Below are 24,039 nucleotides of genomic sequence, written 5' to 3' on the forward strand. Positions count from 1 at the left end.
CTGTTTTAAGAGGTCTATTGAAACACTGGCCTGATGATTTTGTGACTTTTATGTTTACCCTAACATTTTACTCATCAAGAGAATAGTGAACCTCCTCAGTTTGTTCAGTTACTGGCAAAGCAAGTAAAGTCAAAAGGGGGCATCAGTGACACTTGTGTAAGTGCTAGTTATTCATATTAGCCTAAAGGGGCATTAGCACCTGTAACAATAAATTTTGTTTAGCTTTGAGCTTGTATATTGTAAAGGTTTGGGATTTTTTGGTTGATCTGAAACAAGGTCATGGGATCTTAGAAGGAAGAGAGAGGGTCCTATTCATATGTGATGGAGGATGTCATTGCTGATGACTTTTCACTTCAGCATAATGAGAAGTCATGTCTCCATTTCCGAAGTAACTTTTATTCTGTAAAGACAAGTTATACTGCAGTATCACTTGGTTCTGGTTAAAAGCCCTGAAACTACTTTAAGTAATAATAAAGGGATCAGGGTCCTTGTGCTACCCTGTGGCCTTTAATAGTCAAATACTGCGTATTCTTCAATGTCTATTAGTGCAATGTGAATTTTATATAAATGCAAACTGGTCAGCTGGGATTTTCAAAGTCATGAGAAATTTAGATGCATGTATCCTATTAAAATTGAGGGAAGGTATGTATGAATCTCCCAGGGAGTTTTGAAGGTGTTCTCTATTGGCACTTGGATAGCAGCATGAAAAAATGAAATTTATTGTTGTATTTATGTCTGCCTCTGATCTGATCTTTTCCTTAAAATGTAATAAATGGATCTTGTGCTTCCTCAAACTAAAAACGTACATATGCGTATGTAGCCTCTCTCACCCAAAAGTTCAGTATTTTTGACAGTAGTTGTATTTAGAATGTATGTATAATCACTTAGCTGTGGATATTCATTTAAAAAAGGCTATGTTTGCAAAACTTTTCTGACCAAGGTGATAGCTAATATATAACAAAAAGCTGTATTGGATTTATTCCTTTAAGGATTTACTGATTTTATACCTTATTTGTTTTAAGATTCCTAGATATATTATAACACTTCATGAACTTCTGGCTCACACACCACATGAACATGTTGAGCGAAAAAGCCTTGAATTTGCTAAGTCTAAACTGGAAGAACTTTCAAGGTAAGATTTTTCTACCTTATGTTCAATAATCTTGAATCAAAGGTTTTGAAATGAAAAATCTATTTTCTTTATTTTGGTTTGATTTTGTGCTTTTTAAAAAAATTATTTTAAAGAGAAGGATCAAAACCAAACCAAAACAAAGCTAATGATAAAACCCCCGAATACCACCATTTAATATTTTGGCTCTTCTGGGGTTTTTTGGCTAACATAAATCTTCAAGTGTGTCCTAGTATTTTGGGAAGGGGAGAATAGTGGTTGCTATAGGAACTACCTACCCCTGGGTTATGAGCAAAGCAATTTTCTTTACATAGAGAAATAGATTTTTTTTTCACAGTTTAAAGAAAGAGGGCATTTCTGTTACTCTGTGACAACGGGAATCAATCAAGGTCCTGAAAAGTACTGAGTACTGAGTTCACAGTCTGTGTTATAGTTTATGAGCATTAATGAAATAACTGATTTTCACATATGCTTCAAATAATACCAGATAAACAGGAACTAAAGGTATATTTTGAGAACTAGTGCTCCCTGTAGAAACCTGCAAAATGAAGCTCTTCCCTGAACTCCCAGACCATTCTCAGATGTTCCCCTCTGTCAGTCCAGTAAGAAATTTGGTTGTTATCTCTGGGAAACACAGTTTTCTGCTGTGAACTAAGAAATGCTGCATGAACTCCAGGATATAAATCTTGAGTATCTGGAGTATTCACCGAAGATATACTTGGAGAACATTTAGTTGTTACAGAGGGATCACTTTACAGCTTTTGTTAATTGTGTGCTCTTGACTGGTCAGTTTTCTTCTTCTGTTAAGACAAAGTTGCTACCTTGTGCAGACTGCCCATTAATTTGGAGCTTATTATTTTTTCCTTTTTGTCCCACTGTGTTTTTAACAGAGGCAGCTTTCTGAGTCAGGTCATGCTGTGCCACCTCTTCAAGCTCTAATGTCTTAAAGAGCTGGGCATGCAATATCTTTTACAGAAATGTCTGTGTTTTTGACTCCTGCAGTGTTCAGCAAGTTCTGCCCTGTTCTGAGGCCATCTGAAGCAGAAAGAAGTAATGTCTCCTTTCCACTCAAGCAAAGCAGAGAATTTCTCTGGCCAGTGTTATGTGCAGAAGCAGATCAATCAGCTTTGACTTGGCTTCATCTCATAAGTCAGAGTTCATTTATGATCCAACTGATTTGTCACTCAGCATTCAGAATTGGAGGCTGAGACTGATTGATCCTCCTCTGCTCATAAGGCAGACAGTGTAGACCATAAATATAAAACTTTGTGACTCATTTCCATCTCTTTAATGGAATTCTGAGGGAGGAAGAGCTTTCAGATAGTGCAGTCTGGTCCCAGTTTAGGAAAATATTATACATCACAACACCATATAAACTTCTGGGTTGGTTTCTGCCTTGAAAAAATCCGTATTTCTCTTTGTAAGGGGAGGATGCCTATGAAAAAAAGTGGGAGAAAGTAAGCGGTGAGCCATCAAGGCTGTCGTTGTTACAGGAAGCAACGGCAAAGTGAATGGTACAGTTGAGATGTAAACTGAAGCAGAGCAGAGTGGGAACCTAAAGTCATGGGCAGGGACTCTACGATGTGTTATAACTTCCAGGTTTGTGGCAGCCTGGTCTATTAAGGATCAAGAAGTACTATTCTGTTAGCTGTGAAGGGTTTTTAGCTTGGTGGCATGTCAGATGTATTTAGGAATAGCCTAAAAACAAGTGTGGCAAAATTGGTTCCACTGTTGAAAAAACTAAATGATTGCAAGAATTATTTGAAAGGGAGGAGAAAAAAGGCAAGAAAGATCTAGAGTGATCATGTACTGCATGGATATATCTGTTTTGTAGCAGGTGGCAAAGGACATCAACTACCTTCTGTGTCTACGCTGTGTAAGTGCAAGTGAAAACAGACACAACAGGTGCAAGATACTTTTCAGGGAACTTAAAGTGCATTTTGTATTGTGTCTAACAGGGTGATGCATGATGAAGTGAGTGACACAGAAAACATCCGGAAGAATCTAGCCATAGAAAGAACGATAGTAGAAGGCTGTGATATATTACTAGATACCAGCCAAACTTTTATACGCCAAGGTAAGGCATTCCTCTTTAAAGCTATCTGTATAATCATGAAAAAATTGCATTAAAACCAGCAGGGTTCATGTTGCCATCATTGGGCAGGTCACTGTGCTGCACACAGCTAACATCCTAAGACAACTTATGGTCTGTGGAGGGTAAGTCACAAAACGCCTTGATGACAACTAATTTTGGGCTGTAGTTGAACCCCATTTCCATGCTGTTTTCTTCAGAAATCATGAAAAACAGCAGCTCATGAATGCTAAAGCACTCATGGGACAGTAATGTACATTCTGCCTGGACTGTAATCTTCAAAGGGATGGAATTACCTACAGCTCCACAGTGACCAGGGCTGCCTGGCCAGTTAACATGACAGTCCCAGCTGGTACCAACATTTGGGCAAAAGTGTAGGAGAAACTTGAAGCTTTGTCAGTGGTAAAGTGATTGCTAGGAAAGAAAAGAGCTGTCAGTTCCCATTTTTCTTGGTGCTTTGGAAGCATCTCAAATTGATAGTGCAAGCACAGATTTAATACCTGAACATACTCACTTTGCCTCTTGAGAGATGCATTTTTGGGCTTTAGTAGAAGTTCAGCATAGATATAAAAGCAGTTCTGCAAGAAGAAGTCATGAAGAAAAGGCATCCTGTTCTGCCAGGAACGTAGGACTGCTAGTATAATAGCAAAATAAGAGGGGAAGACCCCTACTGTATTCTTTTCTGTCTATTCTCGGTGGTTTTGGAAACTTTCTATTGAAAGTTAGCTATAGCAGAGGTGGAATTTGTTGTTAAGTTCTACAAAATTGTGATAAAATAACTTTTTCATTTAAAATAAGTGTCACTTTTTACCAGGAACTGCAAACCGGTTGCAGTTCTTATTTGGTGGGGTTTACTTTAATGTTAAACCAGCAAATGTGAAAACTTCATAACTGAAGCTTATTTTTCTCCCATTTATACGATGATTTACTTCTGGATCTTTTAAAACAAGTTAGTGGGTTTGTATACAGTAACTACAAATCTGTATCGTAGGGTTTTGTCTGGGTAAAAGCTTCTTTGTGTCTGAAAAGCGTAAAATGTATTTAGGAAAGGCCAGGAATGTAATTTAGGTGCATCCCTTCATAAGACCTTTTCTAGGTAGCCTCAGCAGAACATTTGTTGTTTAAAAGAACCATATACACAGCTGGTGATTAATATGCTTTGTATACATTTTGAAATCCATTCTGTGGTGTTTCTGTAGTTATTTGGCCAAACTATGAAACTTCCTGTAATAAATTCCAAGATTGTTTGTACAACAGTCACTGTTAAATTACTTGATGCTTCATTAAGTATGTGCATTTGTTATAACTGAGGTATTTAAAGAGTTATGAATATGTCTTTGAGAAGTGTTGCATCCACAGCCAAAAAAATTATAGGTCTGTGGTTATCTTAGATTGACTTGACTATGCAATTTAATTACATTTTAGAATTTTTTTGCAAGATGACTACAATATTTTGTATTTATATATCTGTTGGGTTTTGTCCCCTTAAGATTGGCTGGTGTTATTTTGTCTGTGTACCCAGTGTTTCATCGGTAAAAACTCATTATTTTTTCTGTGGGAATCAGTCTGAAAAAGATTACTGTTGGAGTGTTAGACCCAGGTCAAACCCATAGTTTAAGTACATTAAATTCAGATTTATTTCTGGGCATACAGTCAAAGGACAGTGGACAAGACTGTATGTTATAGAAGGCTGTATCACAGTTTAACTTTTGGAACATCCACTACATGTAATTTTGTGTAAGTGCAGAGATCTGTATAGAGCTAATGAAATAACACAGAGCCCATTTTCCTTTCACATCTGACAGTAGGGTCACTTTGACAGTGTTATCCATCTCCTCTAATTTCAGTTAGGGTCCTATTCTTTGTGTTGATTAGTGTAGGGCACAGGAAACCTCTTTTCAGCTTAAAAAAGGAGTGACGTGCCTTTACCTTTGTTCAGACTTTTTCTGTGAAGATTAATTACAACTTTGGCATATGTTATTACTTTACTTTTCTAAGAAGAGAGTGATTCTGTTGGGGTATACAAGCTGAGACCTTGGGAACTATCTCTGGCAGAGCTTTACAATCTGGATTGTGGATTGCCCTTCATGTTTCTTGGGGTCTGCTTTCCTCTGTCTCTTACTTAGATACTGACTTTATTGTCAAGCATACTATAAGTCATGGCAGACAATTCAGGAACTTTTTCTTTAAGAGTCTAAAGGAAGCATAGGGAATCTCAGTCTGCAGTCCAACACTGGCTGACACCCAGACAACTGCGCATCTCTAGGCCCATTAGATGCCTCCAAACACTCCATCTGATGTTCCTGCCATCGGCTGCTATGAATTTACCTCTACTGATAAATATATCACAACTACAAAATCATGGAATAGTTGAAGTTGGAAGGGACTTCTGTAAATTATCCAGTCCAATCTCACCTGTTCAGAGCAGCACCAGCTGGAGCAGGTTGCCCTGTACCACGTCCAGTCAGGTTTTGGTTGTTTCCAAGGATGGAAACTCCACAGCCTCCCTGAATGAGCAATGTGTTCCAGTGTTTGACCATCCTTACAGTAAAATTAAAAGACCACCAGAATGGAGAAAGCCAAACTGAATTTGTAAACCAGGCACTTACCTGTAGACTAAAAATTTTTTTTTTAAATACAACCTTTTGTATTTCTTGGATTGAACAAAGGCTAATAGAGTGCTATTCTGCTTTTCTGGCAGTGCTGAAGTACTGAAAGTTCTTAGGTCTGTAGCTGGATAAAAATTCCTGCGTTTACACCTATCATCCAAACTATACTATTAACGAATGTTCTAAAATTAACCTCGCTTGCTCACTGCAACTGTACATTGGCCAATTGTGACCATTTTTTTCCTTAAGAGGAAATCTGTACTAGAATGCATGGTGGGCAAATGCCCAGTTTCATTAATCACAAAAGCTTGATGGGAATGCATGAGGTCCTTGCTTGATGTCAGCCATGCAGCATGTATAGGAGATGTGTTTGTCTCTGTAAATATTGAATATCAAAGAGAGATAATGCAGTCTCTCTTTTCTGCATTTAAAAAATGTCCTTTATTTTGATTTACCTTATTGACCGGTAACGTTTCAGCTCCATACAAGACGACCATTTAATCTCCAGCCCATTTTAGCAGAACAGAATATGGTATTCCTGAAAGCATTCTAATGGGGGGGGGAGGGGGGGAGAAGAAGCTACCTGTAAAGCTGTATCTGTAAGGATATCATATTTTTAGATACTGTTATTCTAAGAAACAAAGCAGAAACAAAATGTACAGGTTGAATATTGTAACCCTAAATGTATAGAGGGAATTTCAGGAGAAAAATGACCCTGAGAATTTTGTGATGGGAAGTTACTTGCGAATTGTTTTGTACACACTCCTTGGCCTTGTAATGGGACATAGAGGGCAGTCAGTGTAACATGGGAAGTCACCGATCCAACACACAAGAATGGTCTCCTTGTCTTTCACAGTTGAGGCAGGTAGGCTGTCTTGTCCAGGGGAAATGTACAACCAATAAATATTTATGGGTTTTGGTCAGAATTTAAGTGAACTGAAAAAATGTTCCAGACCTTTGCAAATTTCTAGAGTATAACTTCACTGTTTTGTTGCAGTGACACAAATCACGTAGTGCTCATTTAGTTTAAATGTGAATTGGCTGTCAAAGAACATTGTTCTGTTGCAGATTTACTGGTGTATATTTTGCTATGCCAGACAGTATAAGTTTCAAATATATTAACAACTTAAGGCTAATTAATTAAATATCTAGAGGGAGCTAGGTGTAGAAAAATGTAGATAAACAGTAGCCTTCTCAGTTACCTTAATTTTTCTGTTTGTTAGTTTAAGATTGTGTATGTGAACTTTGAACAAGATAATTTTTTTGACAATACAGAGTAAGAAATACTAATCTAGTATTTCATGGATAATTCTTTCAGGCTTGCATTGTGTCAAGATGCTGCCTCTAGTTGGAGCTTTGATATAGCTGTGCTAGTCCAATATCTTGTTGCCTCTGAAAGAGGCAAGCCAGTACCTAGCCTCTCATGCTTGTTCTGCTGCTGTTAGTTCCTTTGCATCATCACTGGTGCTTTTTTGACCTTGCATTGAGGCATATCAGGGAGCTAAGTCAGCTACTTCTTTGTAGCATTAGTTTCCTGCTGGTTTAGCTCTATTAGCTAGCTAATGTTGGAATAAGATGAGAGCCAGTCTAAGGGTGATAGTAAGGATAGATGTGTGGGAATAAGATTAGGAGGTCTCTTGGCTGCCCTGTCTGGTAACAGCAAGTTGTGTCATAAATTCTTTCCCTTCAATATATAGAGGAATTGCACTTCACTACCAAATTTAACTCCAGATCCAAATTTGGAAGTGATACACATGGTGATATCAATCTGGAAAAGTTGGTCAGAGGCTGGTTTTGAGGTATGAAACAGCACAGAAGCAAAGCTGTCCCCTGTCTGGAGTTCTGCAGAGCACAAATTCAGACTTATGTAATGAGGTTCAATTTAGTTCAGAAGTGTTTTACTGGTAACACATTTTAGATGAGCTGTGGAGCACTGAAAATTATACAGTATGAGATAAGAAGAAGCAATATGTGCTTCATTTCCATCTCTCTTGCACACAGGCACACACACATACACAAACTCTTTTCCTTCAAAACCTGTTCTTTTCATCCTCTGTCTCTTTGGCTTGGAAGTAATTATCTTTCCCAAGTCTAGCAGCTGTCAAAAGTGCAGTTTGCTGTTCAGCTTCATTTTCTGATCAATGTGCTATTAGTGTGTTTAAATTGCAACAGAATTTGCCCAAGATCTAATCCTGCCATGTACATAAGTATTAGTCTAGACTGTACTTGCTTGACTCTATTTATTGTAAAAAACAAAGCAAACTTGTGCAAAAAATGATGATCAACTTCTGCTTAAAAGAGATGCTGATGTTTATTGATACTTACTAGAATGAAAAGTTGTATTTATTAATATCATAATATTCAATACATTAACACTCCAAACAGTGCCTACTAAATATTACTATAGAACAGTAAATTTTCCATCTTTATTATCAGGTTCCCTTATTCAAGTCCCTTCAGTTGAGAGGGGGAAACTTAGTAAAGTTCGTCTGGGATCATTATCTTTGAAGAAAGAAGGAGAAAGGCAGTGCTTCTTATTTACAAAACATTTTTTAATTTGTACAAGAAGTTCAGGAGGAAAACTGCATCTTCTCAAGGTATAGATTTTAAATTATGACTCAGTTTACAAAATAAAAACACAGCTTCAGTGAATTTTCAATATTTTTATTATTTTATGGCTTTAACCTGAGATTTGCATGTGTTGTTATAAACAGAAGTGAGGTGATGCACAGAAGTTAACTGCTTTGTCTTCTCATTGCAAATAATACAATTCAGCCAAAGTTCTTACTAACTACAATTTTTTTTCTAGAACCGTGTTATTCTAATAAGCTGGGAGTTAAAAACAAGACATTGGTATGTCCATTTGTATAAGCTAGCACTGAATAGAAGTCAGTTTTCAGTCCACAAATCAGCCAGTACAACCCCATGGAATTACCAAAGAATATTTTCCAGAGCTCTAATAAAATTAATTTTAAAAGTCAATTCTGTTTTCCTGAACAGCACATTCTCTTAAACTGAAACCTCCTCTAAGAATACTATAGTTATATTTGTTGCGAATCAGGCTTTCATACTGTTGGCTTGTGATTAAAGAGATGTTGGTAGTTTATAGAGTGGATTATATTGAATAGAATTTTAATTTGACAAAGACATTTCCGAGAGGTTATTGAAACTGTTTGTATGCTTTCTCACTTTTCATCCCTTACATCGTTCAAGTATTTTGCAAAGTAAATAGAGTATAACTGAACCTTTAAAAAAAATCTTGTATGTATTTGATTTAAATTCAGGAGAAGATAAAATTCTAGTTACCTTTTTTGAAACTTGTGAACAAGTCTGTATGTGAGATTAATTATAATCTTGTAAAAATGAAAGAGATTTTGTACATGTAAGTATATTATTAATTTGTGGGATTAAGAAAAATGCTGTATTTTATCTATGCAGCTTTAGTTCTTGAGGAAAAATGTGCATCATGAAATTGATGTCTCTTCCTAAGAGCTCTGAGTAATGTAAAACCTTAAAGTAAGGTATATCAAAGTTTAAAAATAACTGTAATGACAAATGGGAACAAATGTCAAAATTTGTGAAAAATGTGCTTTGTTTTCATAGACAGGAGGTGTTCTGTCTTTAATAGAGTGCACATTGATCGAGGAGACAGACACGAGTGATGATGATTGTAAGTTAAATTCAGCTGTTTGTAGTAATTACAGTTTCTAGTTTCTTAAAATTGGTACCCTTTGTTTATTTTTCATAAGAGCAAATTGATATGTTCTCGCCTTTCATAAAGCCAGAGGAATACAGCATTGAACTGATTCAGTAGAAGAGGTGTTTTAATAGTGGGCATGCTGGCTTTGATAAGGGTTTGTTTTGTTGTTTCTTGCTGTTGACATCTCACATAGGATTTTCAAGTAGACTGGCTGAAGGAATGTGACAAATTATTTGCTGACTTTTGTATACAACTTCACCCGGAGGATCTAGAAAGAAGAAAATATGCCTTAAAAGAAGAAGCAGATAATTGGGTTTCTTAAATACATGGGGGTTGAGTGAGTTGGCAGAATTAGTGGAAAGTTTTTGTCTTGGACTCCCTACAGATCTTGACTGCAAGCTTGTTCAAATGAAATAACAAAATACATTCCCAAGCTGATTTTATTGTTACTCATTTTGGCTTCCATCCTGCAGTTTTTGGCAAGTTTTGCACTTGAATTGTGGAAGTAGTTTCATTAATTTCAGTAATACTTCTAGTATGCTGAGAGTATATCAGCATAGATGTATTAAAAGGATTTTAGCCTTATTTGGTATCTTTAAAAGTAATGTATAGCAACTCCCACTACTGCATATTTGCAGCTTTTTTTTTTATTTGGTGTATGTGAAAAACAAAATGAGTTTTGGATCCCGAGTTAGATTTGCTCTTTGTCAGAGAGATGTTTTAAAGTACCTTCTATTTTAAATGAAACCATTATTTTCTTTGTCTTATAGTCTGAAGTCTCACATTTTCACTTTTTTTCCCCTCTCTGGCTGTAAAGCAAAAGGTACTGGACAAGTGTTTGGACACCTTGATTTCAAGCTTGTGGTTGAACCTCCGGATGCTCCTGCTTTTACTGTTGTCCTTTTAGCCCCATCACGACAGGAGAAAGCTGCATGGACAAGTGATATAAGTCAGGTAGCTTAATGCATTCTTTATCTTGTTTGTATTGAGCTCTTAGTTTATTCTGTATTTCTGAAAACTAATCCAGGAGAGGGATATTGATTTCTTGAGGGCTGATTTGCTGTGATACATGTGAAAAACCCTTAGTGTTACATGTTTTCCTCAAAATTCTGTCTTTGCATTTGAGTCATCATTGATTGATTTCTAAAGATGCTACCGTTGCTGGCAACATCTCCAGATTAATTGTCATCATGAGTAGAAATTGCTTAAAAATAAGTATTCTGAGTTACTTTCTTGTGGACCAACTTTTTTAAAGGAACAAAAATACGAAGATAAAAATCTCAAAATATGGTATGAGCTGCAACTCAGTGCATACACATCTTACAGACAGACCTGATTGGGGAATTTTTTACAAAATGGATTTTCAGTGAATTGTTCCACTGTTGTTCCACTGACAAGTATTGCAATTATTTGCTGGAGAGGAAATTTCCAGGCCATTTAAGAACTGTCCTGGAACACGGGACACCCAGGAATAAGTAAATTATTAGCCTAAATAATAATAAATTTAAATGAGAAAGTCATCTGCAGTCCATGTAGACTAGAGATCAGAGTTTGGGTCTGCCTCCAAAGGTCGGGTCGTCTCCTCCAAACCACTCAAACAATGCTACTGTGGTTTTAGGGGAAGAGCTGAAAAGCACCACAGCTGAATTGAGCTGCATGCCTGCAAAGCTTGGAAGTGTCTTAGGAACGCAGAATTAAACACGAGTAGCTGCGTATGGCTGAGAGAGGAAAGGGTTGGCCAGACTGCCAGGGAAACAGTTAGAAGGGTTTCTCCCTTGATCCCTCTTTGAGGAAGGGGAGATCTCCCAGCTTTTGAAGACAGGGGTATTCTGAAGAGAGACGGGGCCAACAATTAACAGAAGCTTGTAAGTGAAAGCCTGAGAAAACTGAGACCTATTAGCATTGTGAGACTGAAAAAGCTTTTCCATCCTTACATAGGAAGGGAAGCAAGAGATGCTGAGGGGATAAGCAGCAGCTTAAAAGAGAAGAAGGAGTAAGAAGGGGCACAAGAAGCTGTGCAGACTGCAGACATTTGGGGCATGAATTGGTACTGTTGTTTACAAATGGCAATCAAGTCAGTTGACTTAGTACTTATACTCTATCTGGAGAGCAATAAAGAAGAAAATAACTGGAGAAAGAAAATTTGGGGTGAAAATTTAGATAACGCATGAAAACTTCTAAACAATTGAGATCAGTGGTCTCTTGAAAACCAGATTGTGTTTCTGAATGAGCCCATTGCCAGCAGAAATGTTGCCATAAGAAATTACTGAATCGCCTGCCCAGAAGCATTTTTTTCTTTTTAACCCTGTCCACAACCCTCAAGGAGAACATACAAACTATGCTAACAAAAAGGGCCTATAAAAAGCATTTTTCTAGTAAATATGTTTTCTCCTATGTTTGCAAATAAAAAAAGTATACATGTAGGTGCTGTTCACTCACAGTGTTAGTCTTAGTGCCCAGAATTCTGCATCTTATTAAATTATATATGCATAAGACATATAAGTCGTATTTGTCTATATGTTCCTAGTGAGACTTCTTGAATTTATATTCCTTTCATGCAAACCATACACTTCTTATGGAAAATGCATGGGTTTTGTTGATGCTGAAGAAGCCTCCCCTCTTCTAGTTTGAGCTTATTGTCCTTCAGCTCTAGATCCCCTTTATACTCATTCCTTAGCTAGAATGCTAGTATCTGTCAGGGGGGTAGTAAATGCTAGGGCTATGCAGACTGAGGATAACAGTGCTGAATTACCTCAGGCAGTTTTATAATTGGTGCTAAGGGCTTCTTTGCAACATTTAGAATTAATACAGGGGAAATGATGTATTTTTATTAGATTTTTTTTCTCAGTGCTTTTAGGTAACAATTTGATAAAATCATAATGTGAATTGTTACAACTACACTTTTCAAACAATCTTAATACCTGAATTTAAAAACTCATACAGCTACATAGATCATATTTTAAATGTATAGCTATGTTAGATATATTTTAAACCTGAAGAAGTTTCTGATTATCTTGTTTGACCAATCTGACATCAGTCATTATTTTGCTATGAGACCTTCCAAAGCCAGCAGACTATTTTTATTCTTTAAGTCAAGGTAAATGTATATGATAATTTTGTAAACTCCTTTTTATTGATGTAAAGAAATAATGTTTTTATATATATGTATGTATGATACTTGACGCATAAAACTAGACAGCATTATAAAGACGAGTCCTGTCGTGTTAAGTGACAGGTACTTGTTGCAGACCATATAATCCTGATCCACTGGCAGATTCTGTGCTGACTTCCAAGAGCAAGGCTTGTGGTGCTCTGTTACCTTAACTCCATAAAAGTACAAACCAGAAGATAATGGTGTACAAATGGCTTCGAGCTACCCCTATGCAGTGCCAGCACTGAGCTGCTTTGAGGCTTGAAGAACAGCTTATGCACCCCTAGTTTGTAGACTTCTACTGGCCACAGGACAGCCTGTAATTTCTAAAGCAGTATGTGCTGTGACCATGCCCCAGAAGTGTCTTTCCAGCTTCTAATACCTAGCTCAAAACATTTATATAAGAGTTTGCAAGGAGCTCCTTGGACAGCATCTTCATAGCTATGTTTCACAATAAGAGCACCACTTGAATTTGTTTTTACCAATGTGTTCCTAGCAACTGGTTATATTTCTCTTTGGTGTTTTTGCACAGTGTAAAGGTTAAGGTATTAGTGTATCTGTTTGTGTATAAAGTATTCCAACTTTCTTGCAGTGTTGATTTTTCAAACTTAACTCTCATTCAGGAAATGCTAGAAATATTTAATTTCATTCAGTTTTAAAGGAACTTCAAAGGAAATTTCACTTCCAACTCAAAATACTTAATCCTGTGGGAAGAAGGATGCTGAGCTGAATATCCTGAGTGTGCTGGTAAAGATGCATGGACTTGCAGATGTGTAAATCAAAGGCAGAAGACTAACGAAGCATGTCCACTATAATTGTTGCATCACTGCTCTTCATTTAGGAAAATACCTTGTACCAATCAGTCCATACCTTGTAAAATCTATGCTTTAAGCCTACAAAGATAGGAAAAGTGTGAAAGTAAGTCTCCTTAACCTGTGTTTTGATTTCAACAGTTCTCAATATTTGTTTTCACAGTGCATTGATAATATAAGGTGCAATGGTTTAATGACCATAGTGTTTGAAGAAAACTCTAAAGTCACAGTGCCGCATATGATCAAGTAAGTGCATCATTTTTTTTCCCCAGTGAATAAAAGATCTTCTTGGTTTTTTGTAATAAAAGTTTTAACAAAAGAAAATAAATTAATTTTTTCCCCTGTTTTTGTTCAATGGAATTAATTCTACATCCCAAAATGTATCTTTTCAAATCTTTTTCTGGATATGGTAGGGATGACTCAAAATGGTAAACTCTCCATTCACAGTATTGGACTGTATCACAGCTCAGATTTATCTATTATTTGTGAAGTTGCCTTCAGTTATGGTTCAGATGGATAATTTTATTCTCTGTTAGCTTTTTTCTGTCATACCACTCATAATTTTATTGAATGTGTTTTTAAATGTCTTTACAATTTAGGTGACTGCAGACAAGTATCATTTTCCAAGGTATTTTATTGTATTGGCCAAAATCTTTCTTCTCTTCGTTGCTCTTATTTCTGAGAAAAAATTATTTTCTCTCATAGTTTTAACTGATCACATCAAGGTGACATCATTATTCATTAACCTGCTTCCTTCACCCTTGGAGTCTTTCAGTAATTTATTGTGATAAGTAACTTTTATTTGTAGACAGCAATTTTCAATACATGATTCCAAATTTCTAACACAATTTTACCTCTTAGATCCTCTACAGATCTGTATTTACATGAGTTTTACCTACTATTATGCAATATAAATATTAAGAAATAGTATATAGGGATAGAAACAGAAGTATTTGCTTTCTTACTGTTACCTGTCACTAGACTATTTCTCTCTCTTTGATGTACTCCATACATGAAGCTTTCTCAAATGCCTGTTTTGTAGTTGTTGCCTCTCCTCTCTTTGTATATGTTTAGAGATGCAGAAGAGATAAAATCTGTGAATACACTGTTAGGACATATAACTTTGATCCCAGGAAAGAAGGCATTTTATTGTCTTCACTTTTATTCCAGGAACTCTCCAGTGTGTAAACACTTCTGTTACCTGCTGAATGTTAAAAATATGTTCATCTGTTTTCAAATTGTAGAGTGCAGCAAGGTCTTAATCCTAATGTCGAGAGAAAGAAATCTTAATTCTAAAAAAGCATACAGGATCTTAACAACAGACACAAATTTGCTGTTCTCTTTCTGAGATTTTACTCATCTGATTTTTAGCACACATTGACTTTTAGAGTCAGATGTCTTTGGATGAAATAAAAAAAAATGGTCACTTTTCTGAGGACCCGACTTAAGAAAGAAGAATTTTTTTGTTGTTTCTTTTATGTAATGCAGTGTAAAAGTGTGTGGAATATCTTGATGGTGTATTCTAAGAAAATCCAATCATTTTTAATGAAAAGAACAGGCAGTATTGAAAGATGCTTTACGTAGTATCTATCCCCTTTTTTTACAAACTAAGCCTTCAACTAGATAAAACTAAGCAAAACTGAGTTTGGAAAAAAAAACATTGTGAGTAGGGTTAAGTAAATGATTCATTTTTGTTTTGATGTCCAAACAAAAATTCGTCCTTTTTTTTTTTTTTACTGAAACAAAGCTTCTCCATGGTTTCTGCTTTGAAATTTGAGGTGTTTCATGCTGTTCCCTTTTCCTTTAAAAAAAAAAAATAAAATTCTTGCAGCCTGAGGGCAGGTGTTATCTTGCAGGTGAGCCTTAAGCTTAGTAAGGAGTTAATTTTCCTGCCTTTTGCTAGGGTCCATTAGTTTATTTTAGATAGAGCTAGATCCCAGCAGAAAAAATTGCAATCAGTCTATTATTCTATTGTTAGCTTCTACTAAGATTGGACTATGTGTCACAACAGTATGAAAGAGACAAGAAGGGACAATTCTGCCTCCTGTTCCATTTCAGAAATTTAAGCATCATTAATGGTTTCTTAGAATTTGAAATATAAATTAATTATTTGTCAAAAATAAAATTTAAATTCCCTTAGTTACAGCATAAAATATAACTGAATGGAAGCAGGTATTGCCACAGAATAGGAGTTTTCTTGTGTTGATGAAATACAAGAATGCATATATATTTGGTGATTGTATGTTGACAGGAGCAGCTAAAGTGATATCACTACTGTACCATAGTCACTCTTCCTCTTTGGTAAAATATTCTAAATTTAACTTTTGTATAGATCTGATGCTCGTCTTCATAGAGATGACATTGATATCTGCTTCAGCAAAACACTGAATTCCTGCAAAGTACCTCAAATCCGTTACGCAAGCGTTGAGCGCCTTTTGGAGCGGCTAACAGACTTGCGATTTCTAAGTATTGATTTTCTGAATACTTTCCTTCATACTTACCGCATATTTACTACTGCAGCTGTTGTACTGGAAAAACTTTCAGACATATACAGGCGGCCCTTCACTTCCATTCCCGTCAGGTGAGCTCTGGGTTTTTTCCCATCTGTCATAGGTTTCTTACAGAATTACCATGGTGGCATTTGTTGTTGGCATTGTTGAAACCATGATTTTCTGTTATATAAATAATCTAAGAAGAAAGTTCTTCCTTTGTAAATAGGACGTAACTTCTTAGGTAAGTCTGTCTCAACTTTCTGCCCAGGCTTTGAGGACTAAGTGTCATACAGATTTTGCAGTGCCATGCATATTTGCACAAAATTTGTTCGTAAGTGTTTTCACTTAAATCTGCTAGACGTTTGTTATGATCTGTTGCTTTTTTTTGTTTCTTACTTTCAGGTCTCTGGAGTTATTCTTTGCTACCAGTCAAAACAACAGAGGAGAGTACCTGGCTGATGGGAAGTCACCACATCTCTGTCGCAAGTTTTCTTCTCCTCCTCCATTGTCACTCTCCAGAACTTCGTCACCTGTCAGAACCCGAAAACTGTCGTTGACCTCACCACTGAATTCAAGGATTGGTGCCCTTGACCTCTCTACTTCATCTGTGGCGAGCAGTCCTACCTCGACCTACAGCCCAGCCACCTCCCCACCACCAACGGGTAGTAAAGTACCCCTGGACCTCAGCAAAGGGCCCTCCTCTCCTGAGCAAAGCCCTGGCTCCATTGAGGACAGCTTGGAGAACCCTCGTGTTGACCTCTGTAACAAGCTGAGGAGAAGCATTCGAAGAGGTATTACATACCCACAAAATACTGAATGTTACTTTTGATGAATAGGGTAGTCTCTAAGGTAGGCTTGACTTTTATCAGATTACTGCTGAGAAGTTGTTTCTCACGTCTTTTTTTTTTCTCCTGATCACCATCAGTTGTGTTGTGAAACCAAATACTCTGCTCTCTCTTTCATCTCTAGTAGAGGCTGCGATGCGTTGTCTGTTTCCACCGCTTTGTTGCTTCTTGTAGGAATAGTAGTATGGCAGAATGGCCTTGTGCATTTTCCCTTCAGCAGAGTGTGAAGGAGAAAGGTCAAAGGAAATACTTGATGCCAGTTGTGTTTCCTGAGGTGAAAGATTTTGGAGTTGTACCATTACTACAGGAAGTAAAATATTAAGTTAAGAAGAAATAGGGATGTAAACACCTAACAGCTTTAACATGTACATAACAGGGCTAGCTTTCCAGGAGGATTTCATCACTAATCCAAACAGATAATTTATGTGATACACTTGGTACGTTGGTGAGATTCATACCACCTGGTTGTTATCCATCCAGAAGGTAGATGTCTAATATAGATTAATTGCTCCTGGGCAAATGCCTGCTTTCCTCTACGGGTTGGGTAAAGCACCTTGGAATAGGTACTGCTTCCAGAGGCCTAAAGTTAGTTGATATAAACCTCAATGGGATCATTGTATTTATATATGGCAAAGCAAGAATGTATCTCTAATCTAATAGGATACATAAGTGTGCATCTGTTTCTTATTGCTCTTCAGGGATGGAGAGGTGGTCTTCTGAACTAGAATAGAAGTATACAGTAATTTTTTGTATTGTTGTTACATTAAACAGAAGACAAGGAAAAAAAAAAAGAAGCTATTTTTTCCCTAAAATTCATGTTTAGAAAAGGTCTTGCATGGCCTGACTTCCAGTCTGAGGAATTTGAACTGTTAATCTGAGCAAAATGTAGCTCAATTTTACTTGCAAGTACTGTAACAATGAAAATTGATACAACCCAAGAGGGAAGAAGAAAAAGATTATCAAACATAAACTAAGAAAAATATGATTGCAGCATTATGTCTACTCCTTATTGATGAATTGAAATAAGAAATTTGATGTTGTATTATACAGAGAGATTGTTTTTACAGAATGTAGTCTCTTGTTTAAAAAAAAATTGCCCACCTTAGCATTATAGGAGTCTATGCTTGCCCATGCTTTATGCTTTCATAAAATGCTGGTTGGCTGTTATACTTAATAATTATATTTCTGTATGCTGGATGTTTTTAAATGAATAGCATTACAGACCATTTATATATATAAAATATAGTATTTTACTATGTAGAGTTGGGCAGATTCTTCTTGTGCACTAGTGTAGCCACATTCAAATCCACATGATAGCACAGCATGTCCCAAAATAGAGGCCATGCATTAGAAGTAATTGTACACAGGTAACTGCAGGCTTATGTGTAATGTTTTTTGCTATATACTGTAAAGTAAAGTAATAAAGAATAGGTTATTCTGACCTAGTGTTAGCACTAGGCGTTGTTGCAGAGGTATTAAGATTTTGCATTCTAGTCTATCAAAGCTGGAAGTGTCGTCTGGGCAGCATGAGGAACATTTGGAAATGCCAAGAACCTCATATAAATGCTAAATTGCTGTCTGTGCAGTGTCTCCAGTCCCTTTGGGGATCTCCTGCTGAACAATTTGCACTCGGTTTGGAGGAATTTGCAGCTATATAGCTCTGTTCTGTGGGGTAAAGTCCTTTTGTCACACAGCTGCATATAGCATATTGAGGAAGAGGAGTAAGTTTAAAGAAAAAATCTCACAAGGGGAAGGGAAATGGGTAGTAGGAAAACTACAAAATGCTAATCTGCACGTTTCCTGTCATACGTAATGCGTTTTTTTGGTTTTAAAGTTTTCTGGGTAAGGATGCCAGTTCTACTTAATCAGGAGGCACCACCCCCTTATGGTTAATACTGTTGCTCTGGTACTGCTAGATTTCCAAGAAAACAGCTGTGGCTAACTCTAAATCCAATATAACCATACAAATTCTGTTCAGCAGGACGTATTATAGTGGTTGTTGTTCTCCTTGAATGTTGTCCATTTACATCCTGGAATTTCCACCTTCTTCACCTACTTCCACAGTTGTTTGCTTTCAAAGTTTTTGTTTTCCAAAGTTTTTGTTTATATATATTTTTCTATATACAATGCTTATGCTGCTGGCACAGTTGTCATTCATATCAAATGTAAGATATATTTTATCAGCTTCTTTTCCCTCATTTTGGAAGTAGTATTTCTGCCATTCCTTTTTTATTCTTTTATAGAGGAACTCCTCCATGGAGCAATCTGCTCTCCAGTACTGTTTGGCCATTTTATTGGGCAGTTTTTGATTACACATAGTTATCCACCAAGGATTATTTTCCCTAGCTCATACAAAACCTGTGAGTTCAAGTATCCTTAATACATATGTATTTCACTGCATATTCTGCTGACTTAAACTGCAGTCTTATCCAAGCTATTTTTAAAACTGACAACTTGCTGGTTTTCACCAAGTTCCTTATTTATGAGTTTTTGTGTGGCTATGTCATTGGTACAAAACTTTCCCAGTCCTTTAACTCCATCCAGAGGATAATTATCGCTGAGTCTTGTTAATGCAAAAGTTTCATGGAAACTTCCAGAAGCAGCACTGTTTAAAAAACTATAAACCAGAGATCAAATGCAAACAACTTTGTGGTAGATGGTATTTAGTGGTATTAGGTTGGTATTGAAACACTGGTAATAAATGCTGTTAATTAATAGCCATTTTTAAAACATTACCAGTTTTGGTAATCACCAAATGGCTGTCACCATCAGTGAAACCCCCTTTGATGTACATACTCTCTTTTGTCATGCAGTACAGTTCATATTGTTCAAAGTTGATCATTTGCAGACTTTCTGTCTCTTGGTGTTTGTAAACTGAGTCTTGAATCACCCACATACTCTATAATCTCTGCAGAAGCACTCTGTATCTAAGACAAACTAACCTAATACTCTGTGCTTTAAAAAAGCATATCTTAAAGCCCCATACCGTAGTTCTGTATGACCTCTTGGATATTTTCAAAGAACATTTATACTTTATAAATACATTAATGTAATGTAATGTAATGTATTGTAATGTAATATAATATAATATAATACAGTGTAATATAATATAATACAATAAATGATACATTAATATATATTGTTATAAATGTATTTTAATAAAATATAATGTAATATAATATAGTACAATATAATTATAATATTAAAAGTTCTAATAATGAGTTGCAAGTTATGAGTGATAATGCCAGTATTAACATTTACTGTCTTTTAAAGCAGCAGTTCTAGAATCTGTGTCAGTGGACCGGACAATCCCTGAAAGCACCTCCGCAGTGGATACCACAGAGCTTTCACCGTGTAGATCCCCTTCAACACCACGTCATCTCCGCTATCGTCAACCAGGAGGTAAGAACCTGATGTTTCTTGCCTCTGTGAGTCACTTTAAAGAGTTTATGTACTAGAGCTGTAATCTTTGCAGGTTATTAGGAAAGAATAATGTTTGAATAATGTGTTTTGCTTGTATTTTCATTATTTCTCAGGTATTTAAAAAAAAGCCGTTAGAATGTGAATTACGCTGGTTAATTTGTATAGTAATAACAAGAGACTTGGAAGCATATTGGGACTTTGGTAGGATGAAATATTCTGTATAGCTTGAGCAGGATGTGCCCAAGTTCAAGACTAATATTGAATCAGTCTTATTCTCACAAAAGTCTCAAGACCTTGACAGATTTTTTTCAGCTACTACGAGGACATACTTTGGGCACCATATGTAATCATGGAATACAAAACACCCATTACTGTCAATGGGGAGTGACTGTGTCTGTTTCTTCATGTAACACTGAATATTTACAGATGGTGTCACATTATTCATTCCAAGATTTGAATAAACTGCTCAATTGAAGAGGAAAAGCGAGAGCTGGAGCTCCTCAAATAGCTCTCACATGACTCTTTGAAATCATTAGCAGAGCTGTGAACTACGTCCATGAACGCTTAAAATGCTGCCATCTCATGTAAGCCAGATTTCTAGGCAGTTATTTCATGCCTGGGATTAAAACAACAAAACCAGAGCAGTGTCTTCTCAACTGTTAATAAATTGCTGAGACACTTTAATTTTAAGCCAAGAGTAACCTGTTACTGGGCATGTTTATGGTGAGATGGCAAGATCTGGGAGTTGGAAACTGGGGAACAATGCCATATTATCTGAGTACTAGTCAGAAGCAAGGTTCACAGCGCTCCCTATAAAGTTTGATAAATTGTGCAAAACTGTACTCATCCTAGGCAGTGACCTGGGAAAATATGTGAATCTAGTTATCAGAAGTTGGTTAATATGCTTAGCTCTCTAACATGAATCTTTAGTTAGGTTGATTTTCTACACCATTGGTTTTGTCTTTTTTTTTTCTTTTTCTGTTTGGTTACTTGTTGGTTCTGTTGGTCGCTTGTTCCTCACGTTGCCAGTGTCTTAGACACTTTTTTCCATAGCAACATTAATTATACTGACCTGGATATGAAACTTAAATTGCAAATAAGATTATGACGTTTTTATTTCCCTTAATATTAAGTCCTCTGGCAATGAAAACGTAACATGTTCACAAAGTATAAACATTAGCGAAGATTTTAAGGTTTATTGTTGCGTAACTTGAAAAATATGAAAAGTATGTATACTTTTCTCTGTCTATTTCCTTTACAGTACAAACTGCTGACAACAGCCACTGTTCGGTTTCTCCTGCTTCTGCTTTTGCTATTGCTACAGCTGCAGCAGGGCATGGGAGTCCACCAGGTGAGAGAAGTGTGTTGTACCAAAGAGAGATAATAATAAGATACCTAGGTCTCAAAAGGTAAATATTTCTTAAGAACATACTTATCTGAATCCTAAATAGCCTCTGATTTGTTACTTGAATCTGCTGTTGTTTTGAGTATGGAATCCTGCCCTTTGTGTGGACATTGCAGTACAGGATTCACAGATAATTGGAGCCTTGGCTTCCAGTTATGTGGCCATTATGAAAGCATTTGTAATGTAACACATTTAACTGAAAGTGGAATTGACTCATAAGAATGACTAAAACATCTTAAGGCAGGGTGTTCAGGTACATCCACCCTGTTGCATTTCCTGCTGTGGCAGTCTGGAAATTTTGGCTGGTGAAGCAATATATGTCACCAAAGAGTAAAATCATCTTTTAGCCTGTTTATATACTACCCTGTCCTGGGGACTTGCCAGCAACCATCATTGTATCTGTTTGAAAGAAGTAAAGGATGAGAAGGTATTCAGAAATACCTTTTAGAACAAAACATGAAACCTATCAAATAAGGACTGCATACTATACCACATGCCTTCAAGAAACTCGTTAGAGCTTTGTGCCTTTGTTTTGTGGACTCTAAGGAGATTGCCATAGTATTCAGTGAGATTTTGAACTATCGTGGTATAAACCATTGATAGCTTTTCTTGCTGACTTAAATCAGAACTATATTTGGCACTCCACATTTCCAGTTCATCTATCAGTTGAATTCTTGTATTCTGTCCTTAATACTAGTCCAGCCTATTACTGAAAGGTTAATATTTTACATATATGTAATCTTCCAAACACCTAGATCATATCTTTCTTGGTTTTATTTTTTTATATTCACTTAAAATTTTATTTTGAAAATGAACTTTTTTATGCCCGTGCTTGGTATGTATAACAGCAGTTGTATTTCACTAAATTATTGCAAGTGTGTACTGTATATTCCTTGGAAAGCAGCTATGTTGTCTATTGACTGGAGGTATTTAGTGCAACTTAAAATACTTAAGTTTTGAATTCACTTGCTATCTTGCTGGCTGTGTACCTTTTGACATATTAGTATTTTCCGCTGACTACTGTCCTAGGTCATGGTACAAATAAAAAGCAACTTTTTTAAGGTCCACAAAATTACTTTTACTTTGCATTGACACACCCAAACCCCACAGTTCATTTGATTATTTATGACAAAGCATAGTCCAACTGTAAATTAACACCTGCCTCTTTTCCATTGTAACAGTTGGAATGTCAAGAAACTGCTTTGAAGACCCTAGTCTCAAAATCACTCAAGAAATTCTATGCAAGTCAGTAAATCATCACTATTGATTTCAGTGGATTTTGTATCCACTGTGTCTAAAGTTGTGGTCATTCACTTGAGTGAGTAGGCATCATGAGAAAATAATTTCTGGATAAACCTGGATCAGCACTCCTATTACTCTGGTGTATTTCCTGTGATCTTTAGATGGTAACAAGAGAGTAAAGTTCAGTTTTAGGAACTCTATGAACCTGTCACAAACATGTACTTAGTAATTTTTTTTTAAGTTATGAGTATCCTCTGCCTTTGGAATCAGACACTGTCAAGGAATCAGCAACATTTTGCTTTATGAATTAATTCCAGTATGTTTACAAATTGTTCAAAAAACACAGTAAGAATAAAAAATACTGTTTTTTCCTGCTAGGACCAATTCAATTAAAAATTACTGCTTTTATATTGCTAAAAGCACAACTTTTCAATATTTGTAGTATTGAAGTATGAGAGAAAATAAAATCTGCAGGTATGCAATCAATTGAAGGAATATCAAAGCATGGGGCTGTTGAAAAAGGAAAAAACAACATCCCTAATATTCTTAAGTACTTTTTTGTATTGCTGTTTAAGCTAGTTCTGCATAAAAGGTCATTCTCCTGGGTGATGTAAAAAACCAATAAGAAGGTCTGCAGCAAATCTGACAAGAAAAGTCTGTGGTGGGGAGTCTCAGGAGACTGAGCTGGAGCAAGGCTGGCCACATGTAATCAATATGAAAATTCAAGGCTACAAACCACAGCTCAAACAGCTGAATTACCTGTTTTGTAACTTGATGCAGTTCATCATGGTAGAGATGGTATTAAAGCTGTAGAGTCATGCAGTTCAAATTTGGGTAATTCAAATAATTTTATTTCTTCCCCATGTATATGTTATCATAATCATGCATGTTTGTAAAATAATGCCTTTTTTTCCAGTTAGCTCCTGTCTCATTCACTGCATAGGATGGACATGATCCCTCAGTGAATCAGGTTTGGGTAGTGAATGAGATTTATGGCTTTTTTTCTTTTTTCAGTTGGTCCTTGGCCTCACTGCCGCAGACATTTTGATGTGTGCCATTTAATATACTTGTACATGGAACATAAATAGAATGGCAGGTGACATTCAGTGTTGATAAATACTAAGTGATGCACATGAGGA

The 24,039-nt window shown here is 36.3% G+C and overlaps 1 protein-coding gene across 2 annotated transcripts in view; it reads left to right on the forward strand.

Moving 5' to 3' along the window:
* RASGRF2 (Ras protein specific guanine nucleotide releasing factor 2) overlaps positions 1 to 24,039 on the forward strand; it is a 133,124-nt gene that overhangs the window by 57,852 nt on the left and 51,233 nt on the right. Inside the window, exons 8-17 of one of the 2 annotated variants that reach the window (XM_075020263.1) lie at positions 1,023 to 1,132; positions 3,088 to 3,206; positions 8,267 to 8,427; positions 9,434 to 9,500; positions 10,348 to 10,484; positions 13,657 to 13,739; positions 15,826 to 16,074; positions 16,388 to 16,776; positions 20,104 to 20,232; positions 21,515 to 21,604. In XM_075020263.1, the coding sequence (XP_074876364.1) occupies positions 1,023 to 1,132; positions 3,088 to 3,206; positions 8,267 to 8,427; positions 9,434 to 9,500; positions 10,348 to 10,484; positions 13,657 to 13,739; positions 15,826 to 16,074; positions 16,388 to 16,776; positions 20,104 to 20,232; positions 21,515 to 21,604 (1,534 nt within the window). The remainder of the gene's footprint in view (positions 1 to 1,022; positions 1,133 to 3,087; positions 3,207 to 8,266; positions 8,428 to 9,433; positions 9,501 to 10,347; positions 10,485 to 13,656; positions 13,740 to 15,825; positions 16,075 to 16,387; positions 16,777 to 20,103; positions 20,233 to 21,514; positions 21,605 to 24,039) is intronic. The other variant, XM_075020264.1, reaches the window with a different exon arrangement.

This window comes from Buteo buteo, chromosome Z (genome assembly GCF_964188355.1).
Source record: "Buteo buteo chromosome Z, bButBut1.hap1.1, whole genome shotgun sequence".
Taxonomy (NCBI): Eukaryota; Metazoa; Chordata; class Aves; order Accipitriformes; family Accipitridae; genus Buteo; species Buteo buteo.